The sequence below is a fragment of the Mixophyes fleayi genome, chromosome 4 (assembly GCF_038048845.1).
Source record: "Mixophyes fleayi isolate aMixFle1 chromosome 4, aMixFle1.hap1, whole genome shotgun sequence".
NCBI classification, from domain to species: domain Eukaryota; kingdom Metazoa; phylum Chordata; class Amphibia; order Anura; family Limnodynastidae; genus Mixophyes; species Mixophyes fleayi.
In genome coordinates, this window is record NC_134405.1 from 325,275,423 (window position 1) to 325,299,359 (window position 23,937).

Here is a 23,937-nt window from a genome sequence, read left to right on the forward strand (position 1 = left end):
AGAAACACTCCAACATCTTGTGTAATTCCTTCCAGGAAGAGTGGAAGCTGTTATCACTGCAAAATGGGGACCAACTCCATATTAAAGTATATGTATTTGAATACAATGTCATTACAGACCCTGTTGGTGTAATGGTCAAACGTCCGAATACTTTTGTCCATATAGTGTATATAAACACTCACACACATTTATATTGAGTTTCACTGTTCCAGGTCACAAACAGAAACTGAAGATGGATCTACGACAAACTGCGCGGTGGATGGAAAAGCACAACATTGGATTTATAGATTTGCGTGTAAAAATAAAAAAATAAAATACTACCCACAGAGCAATAAAATAAGCACAAACTCAACAAGGGCCTATTAATATCATAAGGAATAACTCAACATTAAATGGTTCCTGGAGAGTACTCAGGAGCTTTACCAGAGGCTTAATCTGGTGACTCACCGCAATAAATGCAATATTATGTTACGGAAACCTGCCTCTTACTGTAAGAGACACATAATATTCTATGATTAGCAGTAACAGATGTCTCTTCCACATTATTATGTAAATAACAGTACTAATATATTTATGTTTATCTGTGTTGTTTCGTGCAATGGATTATATGTATGTATATACACTACAATCACCATATACATAGTACAGTAACCCCACATTCATACCGCAATATAGTACAGTATCCTCACATTCATACCGCAACATAGTACAGTATCCTCACATTCATACAGCAACATAGTACAGTATCCTCACATTCATACTGCAACATAGTACAGTATCCCCACATTCATACCGGAACATAGTACAGTATCAGCACATTCATACTGCAACACAGTACAGTATCCCCACATTCATACAGCAACATAGTACAGTATCCTCACATTCATACTGCAACATAGTACAGTATCACCACATTCATACCGCAACATAGTACAGTATCCCCACATTCATACCACAACATAGTACAGTATCTACACATTCATACCGCAACATAGTACAGTATCCTCACATTCATACCGCAACATAGTACAGTATATACACATTCATACTGCAACATAGTACAGTATCCTCACATTCATACCACAACATAGTACAGTATCTACACATTCATACCTCAACATAGTACAGTATCCCCACATTCATACCGCAACATAGTACAGTATCCCCACATTCATACCACAACATAGTACAGTATCCTCACATTCATACCGCAACATAGTACAGTATCTACACATTCATACTGCAACATAGTACAGTATCCTCCCATTCATACTGCAACATAGTACAGTATCTACACATTCATACCTCAACATAGTACAGTATCCCCACATTCATACCACAACATAGTACAGTATCCTCACATTCATACCGCAACATAGTACAGTATCTACACATTCATACTGCAACATAGTACAGTATCCTCCCATTCATACTGCAACATAGTACAGTATCTACACATTCATACCTCAACATAGTACAGTATCCTCACATTCATACCGCAACATAGTACAGTATCCTCACATTCATACTGCAACATAGTACAGTATCTACACATTCATACCTCAACATAGTACAGTATCCCCACATTCATACTGCAACATAGTACAGTATCCCCACATTCATACTACAACATAGTACAGTATCCCCACATTCATACAGCAACATAGTACAGTATCCCCACATTCATACAGCAACATAGTACAGTATCCCCACATTCATACAGCAATATAGTACAGTATCTACACATTCATACCGCAACATAGTACAGTATCTACACATTCATACCACAACATAGTACAGTATCCCCACATTCATACCACAACATAGTACAGTATCCCCACATTCATACTACAACATAGTACAGTATCCCCACATTCATACAGCAACATAGTACAGTATCCCCACATTCATACAGCAACATAGTACAGTATCCCCACATTCATACAGCAACATAGTACAGTATCTACACATTCATACCGCAACATAGTACAGTATCTACACATTCATACCACAACATAGTACAGTATCCCCACATTCATACCACAACATAGTACAGTATCTACCCATTCATACTGCAGGAATAATCTGATAATGATGCATCGAAAGGATAATATATTGTATAAAATAAAACCTGTCGCTCTCTTATTATAAATGCTGAGTAATATGATACCTGTGCACATTACATTATATGTAGAGTCTATGGCTCTTATTACTTAGAAACAGTCCTTTATGTTTGTAAGAGTAAAGTTAATGGATTGTTTTTATAAATTAATATGAACCAATCAGATAACAGCTATTTACGGTGAACATAATCCAGGGACACTTTGTTGCTGGAAATGTACAAGATACATAAAGCACAGAACAGTACGAGCTAATAATCTGCACCCACTTTGTGGATTTTCCTCCCTCGCACTGTAACACTTTCCTCTGGTCTTCAAACCTTCAAGTGTTCTCTGAAATCACTCCTCTTCACTCTTCAGACAGTTTATAATATTCCTCAACCACCATCTTAATCTCCCTAGGTTACCCTATTACCACCCTCTACATAGCTAACACAAGACAACAACCCTCTGACCAACATTACTGTGTGACTGATCACACAGCCCACTCAATACTTTTTACCTTTACATTCTAGCTGGTCCAATATGCAATATGATGTAGCACGTGCCCTTGTGTATCAAACTCCCATTGTCCTATAGATTGCAAACTTGCGAGAGGGTTCTCTTACCTCTCTGTCTGTATGTATTACCCAGTATTGTTTTATTAATGTTATGTAAAGTGCTACGGAATCTGCTGGCGCTATATAAATAAATGTTGATGATGATGATTCATACCGCAACATAGTACAGTATCCTCACATTCATACCGCAACAAAGTACAGTATCCCCACATTCATACCGCAACATAGTACAGTATCCCCACATTCATACCACAACATAGTACAGTATCTACACATTCATACTGCAAAATAGTACAGTATCCTCACATTCATACCGCAACATAGTACAGTATCCTCACATTCATACCACAACATAGTACAGTAACCCCACATTCATACCGCAACATAGTACAGTATCCTCACATTCATACCGCAACATAGTACAGTATATACACATTCATACTGCAACATAGTACAGTATCCTCACATTCATACTGCAACATAGTACAGTATCAGCACATTCATACCACAACATAGCACAGTATCACCGCACTCATACCACAACATAGTACAGTATCCCCACATTCATACCGCAACATACTACAGTATCCTCACATTCATACCACAGCATAGTACAGTATCCCCACATTCATACCGCAACATAGTACAGTATCCCCACATTCATACCACAACATAGTACAGTATCCTCACATTCATACCACAACATAGTACAGTATCCTCACATTCATACCACAACATAGTACAGTATCCCCACATTCATACAGCAACATAGTACAGTATCCCCACATTCATACAGCAACATAGTACAGTATCCTCACATTCATACCACAACATATTACAGTATCCTCACATTCATACCGCAACATAGTACAGTATCCTCACATTCATACCACAACATAGTACAGTATCCTCACATTCATACCACAACATAGTACAGTATCCCCACATTCATACAGCAACATAGTACAGTATCCCCACATTCATACAGCAACATAGTACAGTATCCTCACATTCATACCTCAACATAGTACAGTATCCTCACATTCATACCGCAACATAGTACAGTATCCCCACATTCATACAGCAAGATAGTACAGTATCCCCACATTCATACCACAACATAGTACAGTATCCCCACATTCATACCACAACATAGTACAGTATCCCCACATTCATACCGCAACATAGTACAGTATCCTCACATTCATACCACAACATAGTACAGTATCCTCACATTCATACCACAACATAGTACAGTATCCTCACATTCATACCACAACATAGTACAGTATCCCCACATTCATACCACAACATAGCACAGTATCCTCACATTCATACCACAACATAGTACAGTATCCTCACATTCATACCACAACATAGTACAGTATCCCCACATTCATACCACAACATAGTACAGTATCCCCACATTCATACAACACAGTACAGTATCCCCACATTCATACTACAACATAGTACAGTATCCCCACATTCATACCACAACATAGTACAGTATCCCCACATTCATACAACACAGTACAGTATCCCCACATTCATACTACAACATAGTACAGTATCCCCACATTCATACTACAACATAGTACAGTATCCCCACATTCATACCACAACATAGTACAGTATCCTCACATTCATACCACAACATAGTACAGTATCCCCACATTCATACAACACAGTACAGTATCCCCACATTCATACCACAACATAGTACAGTATCCCCACATTCATACCACAACATAGTACAGTATCCCCACATTCATACAACACAGTACAGTATCCCCACATTCATACCACAACATAGTACAGTATCCCCACATTCATACCACAACATAGTACAGTATCCTCACATTCATACCACAACATAGTACAGTATCCCCACATTCATACCACAACATAGTACAGTATCCTCACATTCATACAGCAACATAGTACAGTATCCTCACATTCATACCACAACATAGTACAGTATCCCCACATTCATACCACAACATAGTACAGTATCTACACATTCATACCACAACATAGTCCAGTATCCTCACACTTACATTGCAGGATTGACCATCAGTTACTGAATGTGGCTGTCATTGGCACTGGAGTTTAGATACAGCGGACAGATTTCAGCACAAGTTTTCAAAACGATAAAACATTAGCTAGACACAGCTGGAAGCAAGCCTCAAAAGTCACCACAATATGCATATGTATATATATATATATATTTCCCATAAAGCTAAAATATACAGAGCTATCCTGGTGTTCCAACTATAGAGAACCTCACAATACTCCCTACGGTTTTCCTAAAACAGAAGATGTTCCTCATTGTCTCACTTGCCTATGGGAGAGCACATAATATGTTACTCCGGATGCAGGAGTCATGCACCAAGTACTCTAAGCTCTGTCCCGTGCTGGATTCTTCTGTACATCACAAAATGACATGTATGTAATTATCAGTGCTGGTTAAATAGACTATGTAGCCGGTCCACCTGAGCAATCACCTGGAGATAACCCAATGGATCCCTTAGAGATAACCCAACAGATCACTTGGAGATAACCTAACGGATCATTTAGAGGTAACCCAACGGATCATTTAGAGATAACCCAACGGATCATTTAGAGATAACCTAATGAATCACTTGAAGATAACCCAACGGATCAATTAGAGATAACCCAACAGATTACTTAAAGATAACCTAATGGATCACTTGGAGATAACCCAAGGGAACACTTGAAGATAACCCAACGGATCACATGGAGATAACCAAACGGATCACATGGAGATAACCCAATGATCCCTTAGAGATAACCCAACGGATCACTTAGAGACAATCATAGTACAATCTGAAAATTGGTCATGTCCACAATGACGGTTCATACTTTTTAAATATATGGTGTCTTCTATAACTACTTTTAGGGCCTGAGTCTGTAAGGATAGTAAGACAAAAAAAGGAGTAATTGTTTTCCAGGACAAACCATGTTACAATGCAAGGGGTGCAAATTAGTTTATTATTTTGCACATAAGGAAAATACTGGCTGCTTTTTCATGTAGCACATAAATACTTGATAGCATTATTCTTACACTGAAATTTAAAGTTGATCTAGGACATGCCCTACCCCAATTATAAATCTGTCCTCACATCTTAAATTTACCTCCAATACAACATGTTTTGACTAGGTGACTGGGTGCAAAGTTACTAATTTCTTATGCTTTGCTCTCCTTAATGACTCAGGCCCTTAGTCTTTATATTATTAGCGGCTATTGTCATGGCCCTGAATAAACGTATATATTACAGTCATCAGACCTTCCCCAGAATTTCACCAATATTGAGCAAGTGTACTTCGAACTTTGAATTGCTTTTAATACCAAAACAAAAAGGACAAAGTAACAAAAGAAAGTCTGCTTTATAATAGAGATCTCACCTTTTACTTTCAAATAGGATATAGTCTGTTCCATAACTGGGGGGATCAGGCCCCCATTGTTTTTGTTCTTAAGACTGTAAAAAATAGAAGAAAACATTAAAAAGAGTCAACTTGCTGGGGCAAATTCAGGGCGAGATGTAGGAAAAACACAGGACAAGGTTTAGTGGCAAATACAGGACAGGTTGTAGGGGCAAATACAGAACAGTGTGCAGGGGCAAATATAGAACAGTGTGCAGGGGCAAATACAGAACAGTGTGCAGGGGCAAATACAGAACAGTGTGCAGGGGCAAATACAGAACAGTGTGCAGGGGCAAATTCAGGACAGGATGCAGGGGCAAATACAGAACAGTGTGCAGGGGCAAATACAGAACAGTGTGCAGGGGCAAATACAGAACAGGATGCAGGGGCAAATACAGAACAGGATGCAGGGGTAAGTGCAGGACAGGATGCAGGGGTAAATGCAGGACAGGATGCAGGGGCAAATACAGAACAGGATGCAGGGGCAAATACAGAACAGGGTGTAGGGGCAAATACAGGACAGGATGCTGGGGCAAATACAGGACAGGTTGTAGGGGCAAATTCATGACAGGATGCAGGGGTAAGTACAGGACAGGATGTAGGGGCAAATACAAAACAGGGTGCAGAGGGAAATTCAGGACAGGATGTAGGGGCAACATCAGGGGATTTCTGATGTGATTCCATCTTTGGATATAATGCCAGATCCCATTTGTATCAATACTAGCATACTTATAATATACCCACATGTATATCAATGCTGAGTGAACATGCTATAGACTGCAAACTGCTTAATATACAAAGTTTGAAAGGAATTGGCACATATTGGTCATGACTGATACTGTAGCTATAGCTATATGTAGCGAATAGAATAGTTTGAACACATTGTAGTAAGAAGTTTGTCTGCGGTGGGAACATTTTAAGAGCAGCAGAGACAAGAGCGGAGAAGTCACCGATTGTAGGAGGAGTAACACCAATCACCTACTCTTCCTCCTGCAGGTCATTGCATTAGTGGAGAAGTCCCTGATTGCAGGAGGAGTGACATCAATCACCTACTCTTCCTCCTGCAAGTCATTGCATTAGCAGAGAAGTCACTGATTGCAGGAGGAGTGACATCAATCACCAACTCTTCCTCCTGCAGGTCATTGCATTAGTGGAGAAGTCCCTGATTGCAGGAGGCGTGACATCAATCACCTACTCTTCCTCCTGCAAGTCATTGCATTAGCAGAGAAGTCACTGATTGCAGGAGGTGTAACACCAATCACCTACTCTTCCTCCTGCAGGTCACTGCATTAGTAGAGAAGTCACTGATTGCAGGAGGAGCAACACCAATCACCTACTCTTCCTCCTGCCAGTTGCAGAGAAGTCAATGTTTGCAGGAGGAGTAACACCAATCACCTACTCTTCCTCCTGCAAATCACTGCATTAGCGGAGAAGTCACTGATTGCAGGAGGAGTGACACCAATCATCTACTCTTTCTCCAGAAAGATCATTGCATTAGCAGAGAAGTCACTGATTGCAGGAGGAGTAACACCAATCACCTACTCTTCCTCCTGCAAGTTGCAGAGAAGTCAATGATTGCAGGAGGAGTGACACCAATCACCTACTGCAAGTTGCAGAGAAGTCAATGATTGCAGGAGGTGTAACACCAATCAACTACTCTTCCTCCTGCAAGTCATTGCATTAACAGAGAAGTCACTGATTGCAGGAGGTGTAACACCAATCAACTACTCTTCCTCCTGCAGGTCATTGCATTAACAGAGAAGTCACTGATTGCAGGAGGTGTAACACCAATCAACTACTCTTCCTCCTGCAGGTCATTGCATTAGCAGAGAAGTCACTGATTGCAGGAGGTGTAACACCAATCAACTACTCTTCCTCCTGCAGGTCATTGAATTAGCGAAAAAGTCACTGATTGCAGGAGGAGTGGCACCAATCACGTACTCTTCCTCCTGCAGGTCATTGCATTAGCAGAGAAGTCACTGATTGTAGGAGGTGTAACACCAATCAACTACTCTTCCTCCTGCAGGTCATTGAATTAGCGGAAAAGTCACTGATTGCAGGAGGAGTGGCACCAATCACTTACTCTTCCTCCTGCAAGTCATTGCATTAGCGGAGAAGTCACTGATTGCAGTCAATGGTTGCATGAATTGTTTTAACATATTACTGCAATTAAGGGTAATGTGCGGGCCTTTCAATGGTTAGAGGGCTGCCCATGCGACCCCTGAAGTGTATCATGTTGTCTATCACTGATGTAGAGTATAGAGTCAGAGTCCACGGCTGTGGGAGATCTTGCGGACGTCACCGCTGTAGAAATTATCCAGTTACTCACAGAAATCGGCGTGCATTCCAACATGGTGTTCCTTGCTACTCCTGCCGTCCGGGAACTTAATAAGGCAAGTAGTGGTTACTGCCGCAAAGGTTCCTAGCTTCGCTGCGAAATAGAGGAGCCACTGCTCTCAAGAGAGACCTCCATTTCTGACGCGTTTCGTCCCATCAATAGGACTTTCTCAAAGCTTCGTGGATTCTCAATCATTCCCACTAAGAGTCCCCCCAGCCTGTCTCTCCAACCTAGTTGTGAGTTCCTGGGCTTAAGGGAGAATGGACCCAACTACATGTTGCTTAAATTCTACAACCACAAGATGGACTGTTCCCGACTAAAGTAACCAAAACAAGTTGCCGTTTATGCATAAGGTCGTCCTCAAATCTCCTTTATGAACTGACAATGAGATGAACTAATCACTTGGGTAAACTGCAAATCTTTTTCATCATGTGCTGCAGTAAAATTACTGGACAGTTATGACACAACACCGTATCTCTGAATGTGCCGGTATAAAACTTGTTGCATTCTGAGATTACTATTTGTAGGAATACAGCAATAAGAACCGAAATAATGTCCCCATAACGTTGTCTCCAAAATATTTAAGGGTGGTGGTTAAGGGACTTCTTCTGGTGAGTGGTAGTACTGTACATAAGTTTGAAATATATCTCATAGAGAAAAATTCCCCAGCAACACCTCTGCGAATCAGTAAAAAAAAAGTGGCTATTCTATTTGTGCAGAAAAATGCAGAATTCTCAGTTACACACATTTGCAAACTTATGGTAAGCCACCCGCCACGTCACGGCGCTTCTGCCAATAGGCTGGTCCTAACTCTAAACAGTGAGAGTCCCTATAAAAAAGTGGAGGTGTTGCCTATAGCGACCAATCCGATTCTATCATTTATCTAGTGCATTCTAGAACATAATAGCTAGAATCTGACTGGTTGCTATGGGCAACACCTTCACTTTATCTTTTTAGAAGATTTAGTAACTCTACCCCCAAGGAAGACTACATTAATGCCTGCACCAAGTTCAGCCGTAAGTACAGCCCCATCTGCTTCATTTCACACACTCTCACCATCAACAACCTACTTCTCTATACATTTATCAGAACTTTAATCTGGGAAACTACAAAGGGTTTCAGTTTCAAGCTAATTAGAGCTCCCTAATTTGCGACTGTGTACCTTACCTTTACTTTGAGAACAGGTAGGAAAATATTGACAGAGAAATAGGATAATCATTTAAAATAAGTTAGCGTTGCATGTCAGGCACTGAATCGCGTCGGGTAACATTTTGCATCCCTTAAGAACAGACGAAATCACTGCACTGTCAGAAACAGCTACTAATTTGGTGTTAGTTTTTACAGATAATTACTTTCCCCGGCACAGTTTGTTATCGCTTAGAAAGTGTCAAATTTCGAGCAGTTCTTAGAAGTCAGTTTTCTTCCTGTTTATTTTATATATATATATCATTTTTTTTCTGTTGGTTTTTGAAGAAAACAAGAGCGCGTTCCTTTGGGCCTGTTTTGATACATATTTTAGAACAGTAATGAGTATTTTGTGATATAGCGAAACGGCTCAGTGAGTAAAGATTCATTAATGTTGTGTCTGACGGAGCAGGGAGCAAAAGATGCTTCTGCCGTATCCCGGAGTCCACCTTCCCGCATTAATAACTTCTGCATAATTATCTGCTTAGTTAGTGTTGCTGGCTAGGCCATGGAATCAAACAAATTATTGTTGACCCCAAACGGTTCAATAAGCTGCAGCTCATATCAAAATGAGTAATGGGAATTGAGCGCTGTGTTTCTGTAGTGTCGGAAGGAATCGAGATAATTGAGACGTTAGAAGAGGTTCCTGCACAGTGTCCAAGAAGCGTCTTATAATACAAAAACAAATGGATATACTCACTTTACACGCCATTATTTTTTTCTCTGTATACTATTAATTATTATTTCTATTTAGAATGATTAACATTTAACAGTTGGATCAATACGGGAAGAATCACTTGCATGTAGATATATTGTATAGATATGATGCAGTGGGGGGCTGGCATCATAGAGAGTTCCACCAGTAGGGGGCGGCAAAGAGATAGTGGCCTTAGGGTGGATGTATATTTAAAGGGACGAGGACATATAGATTTTATTTTCTCTAGAGCCATAATTAAAGTATTAGATCTTTTCATGTGTGTTTTTTTTTTAAGATGTGTTTTTGTTCCTTGCAATGTACTTCTCTTAAGCAATAACCAGATGTCAATGGCATAACGAGAGAATGACACGCAGGCAACAAATCAGAAGCGGCTCAATATTGTTACTCCAGGCCTCCAGTGAATGCAAAGATATGTCTCCTAAAGAGAGTATCTGTGGATGCGTCAAAGTCTCATTAGTTCAGGTCTCTAGGGGACTTCTTCCCCTTGTACACAACTCACGCTTGCCAGCCCCATTCCGTCTCTATAGGCATAAGCAGCTACATATCTAACGGGCAGCATGGTGGCTCAGTGGTTAGCACCTCTGCCTCACAGCACTGGGGTCATGAGTTTGATTCCTGACCATGGCCTTATCTGGATGGAGTTTGTATGTTCTCCCCATGTTTGTGTGGGTTTCCTCCGGGTGCTCCAGTTTCCTCCCACACTCCAAAAACATGCTAGTAGGCTAATTGGCTGCTATCTAAATTGACCCTAGTCTCTCTCTGTCTCTGTATGTTAGGGAATTTAGACTGTAAGATCCTATGGGGCAGGGGCTGATGTGAATGAGTTCTCTGTACAGCGCTGTAGAATCAGTGACGCTATATAAATGGTGATGATGATATGCAGAAATCTACATACGGATGTCTTCTGTTAGCCATGCGCAGTACAGAAATGCGTTTACATATTTGCGCCACAAATATTGCCGTACGTGCAACTCTGAGGCCCAAAGTGTTTATGATGAATAAGACCCAGTGATGCTGAAATATCAAATATTCTGTAGGATTACTGAAACTATTTTAATTCTTGTCCTCGGAGCAAAAGGCCGGGCGGTCCATATAAATGCAATTTTATGTGGCAATGAAATTCTTTTATCAGCTGAAATCAGTTCCCTCAAACTGCCTGGAGCGGTGATGTGTTCCTTCCTGTTATAACAAGTCCGGGTAATTGGATGTTTTACACCAGTTGTTGAAAACTAATAATGAAAGGTTGAAAATGTCTTAACATGACCCACTGTTCAGTGAGATCAAACCTTGCTGTATTTATATCATTAAACATAAACTCAATGAAGAGGAACGCTTTATTTTTTTAAAAAAAATAAATAAAACCGTCTCTGATGTTTCAGCAGTGTTGAAGTACAGAAGCACTAATGGTAATACTCCTCTACGATTGTCACTCGCCCACGGATTTGTGGTCACCTTAAGAAACTCTTCGAAGGAAGTGCGGCTGAAGAGACATTCTTAAAAAAATGACAAAAAAGAACCCAGCGCCCATTGGAGTAACGAAGTTCATGAAATTCCGCGTGGTACAAGTTAGGGATCATCCGATGATCCACATAGACCACGTGCATTTACCTCAAGCCCACTCCCATTTACTAGTGGACCATGCCCCTATTGGGAACAGGAATTTGGGATTGGTCGGAGGTATGGAATAAACTTGGCTCCCAAGGTCGGGGTCGTAGGAAACATACAGAAATATTCATATAAATGTTTAATAAATAAGGTGATATTTTTGCCACATCATTATTTTTTCAAATTATTTATGTTGGAAACACAATCTTCATTGGTTGGTGAATTACTGTGCTCTCCACCTAAAAGATAATAGCGACGGCTGTAAACAGTAGTACTCCCAGTGTTGAGCTCTCACCGTAGCAGAATTGGAGATAACCTGAAACTCTGGTACCCAGAAGCAGACGCGGGCTGGGAGAGGCGTGGCCGGGGGGCACACAGGCATCTTATCCAGCATCTATATATATGTGACCTATCTTATTCAGCATATATATATATATATATATATATATATATATATATATATATATATATATATATATGACCTATCTTATCCAGCATCTATATATATGTGACCTATCTTATTCAGCATCTATATATATGTGACCTATCTGCCTAAATAACCTAATTTTCCATGATCACAAAAACGCTGGTTTGTTTAATTGTCCCTAATCCAGAAAACACTATCTAATGCCGTTCTCTGTCTGTCGGATGTAATAGTATCACATACAAAATTATCATAATTTATACCCTGAGAATGTCAGGCAAAATATTTGTGTGAAAACACACCCAAATAAATAACAAGTCGTAATTGTCTACAAAATAAATTATCTTTTCTTGAGTGAATATTCATTTTCTATTTGCAGCTGCAGCTAATTCATTTGTATTTTAAACCCACTTGCATAGAGCGGTCATGTTGTTTGACTTCGATTTAGGTAACTTGTTTTTTTCTCACAGAAAATGTTTAAAGGGTTTTATTTTTAGTGTATCTTTTTAGTGACATAAACTATTGGAAAAAAAATCTAAATATTGTAGCTAACTTGCTTTTAAATGGATTCTGTAACCGTTTGTTTGGAAATTCATATCCTCCAGTTGTTAATAAAATGTTTTACAAGCCATGATTAGAATTTTTGCTGTGGTCATGAGGTAGAAATACAGCACTTATCAATCCCGTTTTATGTTCTCTACATTTCCTTAACTGACAATGAAACAGATCTTTATTAAACAGTTTTAAAAAGACAAATGTTTCACAGAGGGCCTCAAGCTCCTACTCCGCTCTCATTGGTCACAAGCATTCTCGGCAGGCACCCAGATATAGCCTCTCAACGCTGTAATTACTTACTAAATTGGAACACAAGGCACATGCACACAAGAAAGTTTTCTGTGCATTCCGAACACGACCAAACCGGGGAAATACCGCAGCATAGAGATTTATTGATCTGTGTGATATGCAGCTTCTGCTGTCCACATGGGCAGCAGTGATATGTGGCTCAGAGGTTAATGTGAGTAAATACTTTTCATCCATTTCACAGATATATCTGCTGTCCATGGGCTCAGCACTGGACAGAGTAGTTTTCCTGGCTCTGTGTGACTGTAGCATCATTGTGCTGTTGGGAGACCCTGCTCATTTCACTAACAAAGGCTGTGGCTACCTGCTGCCTCCATTCCGCTAGTCACATCAAGTAGCCGCCCACGAGAGTCAGCAAGAGGGACGTAACTACAGCAGTGAGCTTTACCCTGGGTCCTGCTGCCGGGGAAGTCGTGAAGGTCTAGGAGGTGACCCTGGGAGGCTTCCTTAGAGATCTGGATCGAAGTCTCGCAGGACCGGTTGGAACAGTAAGCACAGGCAGCGAGAGGGAGAGTGGTGTCAGATCCTGCCGCAGGTGCTACATTGCAAGCGGGCCCACCTCTTCTCTCCTCATTCCAGGCATCCATGTGGAGGCAATCCCACCCTATATGCTTGCTTGGTATGGGGGTATATGGCACAGAAATGTTACCTAGAATATCAGTTTAAAACATGCTATTTGTCACAGCCTGTGTTATGGTTTTAGTTCTAGATAGAGATACTCAAGCTCGGTTTTCTGAAAACCGAGCCCACCCGAACTTAGGGGATCCAAGTAGGCTGAGAGCCGGCTCGGTATTTTCGTGTGTCCTCGGATCTGAGGCAAAAACATCATCATTGCGTTGTCGGATCTCGCGGGTTTTGAATTCCATAAGTACCTTCCTCCCCAGGAGATCCAGTACCATTGCTCACACAGAAACAGGGGTAGCAGTGTTCTTGTCACTCTCCAGTCTCCAGTGACATTGCTCACACAGAAATAGGGGTAGCAGTGTTCTTGTCACTCTCCAGTCTACAGTGACATTGCTCAGTGCCATTGCTCACACAGAAACAGGGGTAGTAGTGTTCTTATGATCTGATTGGCTGCAGGTTGTCTGATTCAAAACTCATTACATCACAGATGAGAAGGAGTTAAAGATTGAATACAAGCAGGCGCTCAGACATACACACTATGGGGCATATTCAATTCCGATCCGATCCGCGGTAACGCGCGTTACCGCGGAAAATGCGCACTACTGCCGGTAATACGGTATCGCAATAACGCAGATTTTCGTACGCAGCCCTAAGGGCTGCGAACGAAAATCCACGTTATTGCGGTACCGCGGATTACATTCGCGGCCATTCCAGCGCGATCCCGCGAATCGGGATCGGAATTGAATATGACCCTATATGGCAAACTGGAGTCTATAGTGGATCCTTTACAAATCTATATCCAGACGGGCTCTCTCAAACTAGCTCACTAACCCCATTAAGAGAGGAAATGCTGGGAGATTCTGCCTTCCATAGATACTACAATACTGTTGCATTCAGTGCTTTTTTTGTAAGAAAAAAGGTGCCGGAACTCACCTCTTTCTACCCCCTGCTTTTTCTGTATCCCTCTCTTTCTCCACCCCTCCCCCGCTTACTGTAGTATGTACTTACCTTCTATGTTTCTTTTCTCGCTTCTCTGCTTGATCGCGGCTCCTCTCACTGGCAGCGTTGTGACGTCACACCGCTGCCGGAGCCGGAAGCAGGACCCACACTAAGATGCGGTGCTGCACTGCACTAGCACCGCAGAGAGTTTTTTTTTAAAAAAAGTTAATTAAACTTTGAAAACCCCTTGAAATGAGGTGTCAGAACGCCGTTCGGAGCATTTTATGAGAGAAAAAGCTCTGGTTGTAATTATGTACAGATGCAGGGTCACGGCTTCAATGAAGGGAGAATCTGGACACAACCACTCTACAGGCGATAAGTTCACCTTATCTCTTGGCCCACGGCAAACTCCTGCTCCGGCTCCAGTCTGTCAGGCACTGTCAGAGAGGTGGAGCCTATAGAGGGGTGTGGCCAGCCAGAGAGCGACTAACCCTCCAACCAGGTCAGGATGTTGTAACAAGGGGCGGAGCTCTCAGTATATACCACTGGGGCTGTACAACACTGACTAGTCTGCAACTGAGCTTGTTAGGAAACGTTGTGAAAAGTTGCAATCAACACCCCAATACAGAATCATTGTAACGTAACAGAGGAGAATGACAAATAAATAAACTCACTATTGAAGACTGACGCCAAACTGTTGCATGGGGAGCGGTGGTCGCGGCGGGGGGGCTCTAGCGACTGCCGGGAGGCCTCCTTTCTGCTGGATGCGGAGCTTTTCGTCATGTCTGAGGACATATATGTATATTAGTTATACTTTGTTCATTAAAACAGATTTCTCTATATGTCTGTCATTTCTGCGGCAATTAGTCAGCAAATGGATCGATTGCTCTGATTTGATTAAATTGATCAAAAAGTACGCTAAAGAATCATTTTCAATTTAAATGGGTTTTCTACCTCACACAGGCCTTTATACCTTCCATGCCGGGCTGTTTATTTTGGTTGCCCTTGGAGACTACTCAGCACTGATCTGTGCAAAAGATACAATTTTATTCACGGAACAGTTTTGTGTCATTACCAATGGAAATAGGCAACACTGCTTGGATGATATAAAGGCTTTGGAACCCCCAAGAAAAAAGCAAAGAAGATAAAGCAATGTGATTTTTCGTAAGATTGAAACCAACTTTAAAAGTGAACCTATCAAAGCCCCTTTAAAATCTCAAATAAGGATTTGTCAACCTGACTGTATAATGAAAGCAGATTGGAATTTTTGCAATTGTTATCTTACCCTCTCTCAAAGCTATGGTGCCAGGAGATATATGGCATATTGGCTTAATAGTGTTCAATGAGGATTGTTAGGGCACTATAAAGGGAACTAGTCATGGCCAAATGTTTTGAGAATTACACAAATATTATTTTTCACAAAGTCTGCTGCCTCAGTTTTTATGATGGCAATTTGCATATACTTCAGAATGTCATGAAGAGTGATCAGATGAATTGCAATTAATTTCAAAGCCCCTCTTTGCCATGACAATGAACTTTATCCCAAAAACAACATTTCCACTGCATTTCAGCCCTGCCACAAAAGGACCAGCTGACATCAGGTCAGTGATTCTCTCGTTAACACAGGTGAGTGTTGACGAGGACAGGGCTGGAAATCACTCTGTCATGCTGATTGAGTTAGAATAATAGACTGGAAGCTTTAAAAGGAGGGTGGTGCTTGAAATCATTGTTCTTCCTTTGTTAACAATGGTTACCTGCAAGGAAACACGTGCAGTCATCATTGCTTTGCACAAAAAGGGCTTCACAGTCAAAGATATTGCTGCAAGTAAGATTGGACCTAAATCAACCATTTATCGGATCATCAAGAACTTCAAGGAGAGAGGTTCAATAGTTGTGAAGAAGGCTTCAAGGCACCCAAGAATGTCCAACAAGTGCCAGGACTATCTCCTAAAGTTGATTCGCGGGATCGGGGCACCACCAGTGCAGAGTTTGCTCAGGAATGGCAGCAGGCAGGTGTGAGTGCATCTGCACGCACAGTGAGGCGAAGACTATTGGAGGATGGCCTGGTGTCAAGAAGGCCAGCAAAGAAGCCACTTCTCTCCAGGAAAAACATCAGGGACAGACTGATATTCTGCAAAAGGTTCAGGGATTGGACTGCTGCGGATTGGGGTAAAGTCATCTTCTTTGATGAAATCCCTTTCAGATAGTTTGGGGCATCTTGAAAAACGCTTTTCCGGAGAAGGAACGGTGAGTGCTATAATCAGTCCTGTGTCATGCCAACAGTAAAGCATCCTGAGACCATTCATGTGTGGGGTTGCTTCTCAGCCAAGGTGTGGGCTCACTCACAATTTTGCCTAAGAACACAGCCATGAATAAAGAATGGTACCAAAACATCCTCCAAGAGCAACTTCTCCCAACCATCCAAGAACAGTTTGGTGATGAACAATGCCTTTTCCAGCATGATGGACACCTTACCATAAGGCAAAAGTAATAACTAAGTGGCTAGGGGATCAAAATATTGAAATTTGGGTCCATGACTAGGAAACTCCCCAGATCTTAATACCATTGGGAACTTGTGGTCAATCCTCAAGAAGGGGGTGGACAAACAAAAACCCACAAATTCTGACAAACTCCAAGCATTGATTAAGCAAGAATGGGTGGCCATCAATCAGTATGTGGCCCAGAAGTTGATTGACAGCATGCCAGGGCAAATTGCAGATGTCTTCAAAAAGAAGGGTCAACACTGCAAATATTGACTCTTTGCATAAACTTAATGCAATTGTCAATAAAAACCTTTGGCACTTATGAAATGTTTGTAACTTTACTTCAGTATACCATAGCAACAGCTGACAAAATGGTCTAAAAACACTGAAGCAGCAAATTTTGCGAAAACCAATATTTGTGGCATGACTGTACTGAGGTGGGAAGGGATCTAGGAGTCACTATTTCAGGTGACGTAAAGGCAGGTAAGCAATGTAACAAAGCAACGAGAGAGGCAGGTCAGATGCTTGGTTGTATAGGGAGAGGAATCAGTAGCAGAAAGAAAGAAGTAATAATGTCACTGTATAGATCATTGGTACGGCCTCATCTAGAATACTGTGTTCAGTTCTGGAGGCCGTATCTACAGAAGGATATAAATACATTAGAGACTGTACAAAGAAGGGCAACTAACATGGTGCATGGCCTACAGCACAAAAATTACCCGCGAAAAGACTAAAAGATCTTAATATGTATAGTTTGGAGCAGAGAAGGCAAAGGGGGGACATGATAGAAACTTTCAGATATATCAAGGCTTATAACAAGGTACATAAGCGAAACATTCTTCAAACGGTGGCCTAGTGGTTAGCACTTCTGCCTTACAGCACTGGGGTCATGAGTTCAATTCCCGACCATGGCCTTATCTGTGAGGAGTTTGTATGTTCTCCCCGTGTTTGCGTGGGTTTCCTCCGGGTGCTCCGGTTTCCTCCCACGCTCCAAAAACATACTGGTAGGTTAATTGGCTGCTAATAAAATTGACCCTAGTCTCTCTGTCTGTCTGTGTGTGTATGTTAGGGAATTTAGACTGTAAGCTCCAATGGAGCAGGGACTGATGTGAATGAATTCTCTGCGGAATTAGTGGCGCTATATAAATAAATGGTGATGATGATGATGAAGTATTAGAACACGAGGACATGCACTGACACTGAGGGGAAATAGGTTCAGAGGAAATGTGAAAAGGTAGTGGATAAGTGTAATAGTCTCCCATCAGAGGTGGTAGAGGCTAATACAATAGAGCAATTTAAACATGCTTGGGATAGACATAAGGATTTCCTTACAAAGACCTAAGGATCAAATAGGGTCGGAGGTTACCATAGGTTATAAAATGGGCAGACTAGATGGGTCAAATGGTTCTTATCTGCCGCCAAATTCTATGCTTCTATATTATATAGTGACAGGTCCCATTTATAAAACGATTACAATTTACCATTTCCTTTTCACAGAACGTAAGGAGCTATGGCTGTACACACAACATGCTGCCACATAAAACAGATTTGCACCACTCACTGTAACACTTCCTTCGGAATGATCAGCCGGTTAAAGCGCAGGTGCTGATGGAGGTCGCTTAAGTAATTCATGTACTGAACTTTCTTGCCGAACTTGTGGCTGAATAAAACAAAGAACAGAAACATCACTATTAACAGAGGCCCCCGGATCTCCTCTGGCCCCCACCACCGAGGGGCAAGCAGTGCCTTCGCCACGGTGGGTTAATTTTATCAATCTGCACAGAGCAGGTTTCCAAACAGTGACTAATTTATCAGCGGTCGGCACAGTGAGATTACTACGTTATATCTTGTAGCACCTACAGAGTTTGTAATTTTCACTGAATATAATTTGCGGAGAGGGGAGGCAGACAAAAGATGAAAGCTATGACAATTGGAGCATGGATGCAGGATGCTGAGTGTTGTATATTGGGCAGAAGATAGCTGGTGATCATTATCACATCAAATGCTTATCTTGGAGAAAAAAAAATAATTACATGTAAACCTGGGAATAGGGACAGAATAACAGGCCAGATAAAGGGACCGTGACAGAGGATCTGTGTTTCTGTCTTTCCATTCTTGTTACCCTTCCATCTGAGAAATTAAAGCAATTAATAAGAGGTAACGTGCGCATACTTTAAAAGTAAACATTCATTTAATGGTAATTCCGTCTATCTACCTATGTGAAGTTTTTTTTCTTAATAATTGTGCCCCAAGAAATACATTTTATTGACGTCTGTGAATACCAGCAACAGTTTTATGTCGTTGGATAAAAATGTAACGCTGGTGGGTGAGATTACAGGTCTGTAGAAAGTGTTTGTAGCAGAAATCTATATCTACCGTCATGCATGTGCACTTGTCGGCTATGTACCGCAGAGACAGCCAATTCGTGGCCTCAGCCTAGCTTATAATGACTTGATACATTATTCCTGTGAATGTGGGTACAGCTCATATCGATGCTGCCTTCACTGTGTGTGTCAGGTGTATTTAATCAGTTTTTGGTACAAATTTTAGCTTGGGGAGGGGCAAGAATTGACTCAGCAGTCTATTTGGAACATTTTAAAGGAAAAAAAATTCAGGTCATCCATTGACCCAGCCCAAGGTAGCTATGGGACCAGTCGATTCCCCCCGGCCGAGTCTGCCTCTGCCTGTACTGCCAGCAGCCAGAAGGGACCCTTTAAACACTGCCTGCACATAACTGACATCTGCAGAGAAGGTAACACAGAATGAAGATGTTTGGGGCAGTCAAACAGTCCTAAGACTGCACAGTAGTCTTTGTTTTCCAAACTAAACATGATTACTCAATGGCAACTAATTCAGTTCTGCATCTTCTAAGATAAAGCTCATAGATATCATGGAGTATTTGTAAATATGTATAATTTAGCCTAGCAGAGGTATTTTTAGCTATATTTCTTTACATTTTCCGCTGCTGGCTAATGTCATTTCTATTGATCTTTGAAGAGTGATTAATCACTAAACCTCTATGAAGAAAACAATAGTAACCGCATTCAGCAACACTGACACACGCACAGTTTTTCGCAGTTGATAAACAGCGCTCACCTTATAACTGGCTTGAATATTTTCCACAGAACCCTGATGAAGTTAGTTGGATGAACAACGTATAGAGCCTTCATATTCTTCTTGTACCTGGCGACGTAGAAACACTCTTGTGAAACTGCTGCGGCATGCAATGAAAATATCATCATCGCCACCCTCATCAGGGCGAGATTTAGCGTAAGCAGGGCTGGCTGGCGCATTAGGTTCAGTAGGGGCGGTTGAGAGAGGCAGCAAAGTTTATATGAATGTGAGCTTACAGGCTCACATTATATAAGTACAAACAGGGCCAGTGGAAGCTTTGTGGGCACCCTAGGTAGTTGGAGGAGACGCCCATCCCTCCCACTAGTTCTTACCCTAGCAGGTAGATAATAAGGGCTGGCATTTGCTGTCCCTCAGACTGGGAAGGCAGTGATGACATCATAGCCCAGCGCCATACTCCCAGCATTATCACTGACCTCCGAAGGGGATCGCCTATTCCAAACAATGAATTAGTGACATTATGTCAGTCTTTCAATATTTTAGCGGCCCCCTAACCACTGGCGCCCTAGATGCCCGCCCATGTTCACCTAATGTCCACTCTGGCACTATAGGCCTATGTCTAGGGGCAGCAAAGATGGAGAGACGGCTATTTCCCTACAACATTGATATGGACATGACAAGAACAAGGAGCGATATCATCTGATGGGAGTTCAACTGTCTGGGGAATAGTAAATCTTGTTGGAGTAAACTAGAGTACACGACATATGGAATGAACTGTGCGGGGCAGTGGCATTATATTATATTCCACTGTGGGACAAACAGGTCAGATCATACTTATCAACGAACATGATTTGGGAAACATTTTAGGCAATACACCTGTTATACCCAGAGCACGCTCCTATATTCCAAGGCCATAGAACCATAGTGGAGAATAGGTGAGGCTACAAGAAACCTCTGTATAAAACCGTTGTGGCTTATAGATGTGAAAGGTTGTGCGACGATAGACTCAAGTGATAGAAATCTACCATCATTTTTATACTACCTTGGCACAACGTGACATCTGCCCCGCTCCTAGTAGGTGGGGCTTCCCCTGTTAGGCGGGGCTTACCCTATTAGGCGGGGCTTCCTCTATTAGACGGGTATTTTTTGGTTCTTTGTGGCAGCAGAAACTATTATAATTATAACCTTTCTTTACAGAGACCACCGGATCTAAACCTGATTATGTGACTGGATAAAGTGCAGTTACTTATTCACTACATAACAAATCCGTCTTTTGATTGTCTTCCGCCAGAGCTATCACAATTGGTTTCATTCTTCTCCTCTCACTTTAGACCTTACATCTGAGATCTGTGGCTTCCCTGCGTCACGGTGACAATGAAATTATTGGGTCCATTTAATTAAAAATCTAAAGAGCTATGACTTCTGGATCTATGTAATGGAACAGGCAAGAAAACAGACTGGCACAATGAGGCCATCAAAGACTTTTGTAAAAATGCTGCGTGCTAAGCTTTCCATCCAAACGGGATGAAATTATTTGCTGGACCTGCTCTGTACACAAAGACGATCTGCTTTTTATTTTGTTTAAAAATTACATTTAGGGGTATATGGGCAACACCTCCACCTTTTCCTTTTTAGAAGCTTTACTAAATCTACCCCTTAGATTGGATGTATGCTGCCTATACAGCTACAACCACAGGCATGCAGCACATACTACACAGTTGAAGTATGTGTATTTTATCTGTGGGTTACACTGAACAGCAGATTCTCAATACAGCCCTTTGGGATTGAGCTGCAAATAACATTAAGCCTTTTGCTCTTCCATTGCCAGATTACACAATTTAGAGGGATTAGGATTACAAATGTATAACTTCCAAAGTGACTCACATCGTCAGACGTACCGTTCTCTCATCTGTTAACCCACTTATATTAACATGTGCTCATTTAATTAAGGGTAAAAAATTGAAAAAATGTATTAACCTTTAATTGGTGTTAAAATAATTTTACAATAATGCAATATGTCATTGCGCAGAGGGCGGGCTAATGATGGCGCAAATTGCCTCCTCTAGGTCCCGCCCACTTCACAAGAAAGAGACGTATGATCCAGGCGGGATTTCTACTCTCTCCTGAGAACACCCTGAAATTCGGGAGTCTCCCAGACATTCCGGGAGAGTAGGCGAGCATGGAATCAGAAGATACGTTTCTTTTTCGGGTAATTATGAAACATTGGTTAGGTTTACTTGCACTTGTTATAAACCTTCATTAAACTATATAAGACGAAGGGATTCTGCACTGAAAATCATTTCACTTGATACTGTATTAGTATTAACTGACTGTGTCCTTTGTACATACAATTCTGCCACCTGTAAACAGACACATGACACGCCAACATGTTACATACTTCCGGTCAAATGCTTTATAGGCACTCTGCAGCCAGCTGAGAGAGGGTTTGTTGCGACTCCTTAGGCCATAATGGAAGTAAATAACGGTATAATCGTTCTCCACATACTGATCTAAGGTATATTTGAGGTACCTGAAAGAAAAATAAATAAGTTTTACAACTAAAAGAGGCCGCGGTGCTCAGAAATACCCCACCGCAGGCTCCTGTATGAGGGGTGAACACATTCCACCAAACCCCTCACATTACACTAACGGGTATATTTACTAAACTGCGGGTTTGAAAAAGTGGAAATATTGCCTATAGCAACCAATCAGATTCTAGCTGTCATTTTGTAGAATGTACTAAATAAATCATAGCTAAAATCTGATTGGTTGCTATAGGCAACATCTCCACTTTTTCAAACAGTTTAGTAAATATACCCCTAAAACCTTTATACACACCATTAACACATTAGACTCTCTACACATTCATACCTAACTGTCCTGATTTTTGTGGGACAGTCCTGACTCACTGACCTTGTAAAGGGTGTGGCTTACAAGAAAGTGGGTGGAGTTCTGCCAAAAGATGGCATTTCCGTGCGGATCAGGGCGGGGTTTGGGTGTACCAGGGACGGGGTTATTGTGTCCCGTATTCTCCTGTCTAAATGTTGGTATGAGGTATAATATACACATGTTGTCATTTACATACTTCATTTATGTAGTTTTATATGTATATAAAACAACATAAATGAAGTATGTACAGTGGATATAAAAAACATTTACAGTGGATATAAAAAAAAAAATCGCCCCTTTTGGTATTTTGTTACATCGAGGAATCAAAATGGATTTTTTCTGCAATGCATAACACTGATCAGAAGAATATACCCTATTTGAACTGGCATCATGTGTTAAATGGACTTCTCCATGCATAAGGGGTTATTATTGCCAGTGACCCCATTGATGGACAGGCCAATGCGATAATGAGCCCCATCGCCAGTGAAAGTACCCATGGGGTAAACGTATAAAGCTACTAGTTTCCAGCGGGTCTGAAAAGTGGAGATGTTGCCTATAGCAACAAGTCAGATTCTAGTTATCATTTATTTAGTACATTCTACAGAATGACAGCTAGAAGCTGATTGGTTGCTATAGGCAACATCCCCACTTTTCAAACCCGCCGGAATCCAA

General features: G+C 41.4%; 1 protein-coding gene across 3 annotated transcripts in view; it reads right to left on the reverse strand.

Annotated features, from left to right (window-relative positions):
• ARHGAP8 (Rho GTPase activating protein 8) overlaps positions 1-23,937 on the reverse strand; it is a 74,556-nt gene that overhangs the window by 13,474 nt on the left and 37,145 nt on the right. For 2 of the 3 annotated variants that reach the window (XM_075210255.1, XM_075210254.1), the window contains 5 exons: positions 22,775-22,906; positions 20,401-20,487; positions 18,866-18,964; positions 15,496-15,606; positions 6,110-6,183 (listed from right to left, as the gene is read on the reverse strand). In XM_075210255.1, coding sequence (XP_075066356.1) covers positions 6,110-6,183; positions 15,496-15,606; positions 18,866-18,964; positions 20,401-20,487; positions 22,775-22,906 — 503 coding nt within the window. The remainder of the gene's footprint in view (positions 1-6,109; positions 6,184-15,495; positions 15,607-18,865; positions 18,965-20,400; positions 20,488-22,774; positions 22,907-23,937) is intronic. The other variant, XM_075210256.1, reaches the window with a different exon arrangement.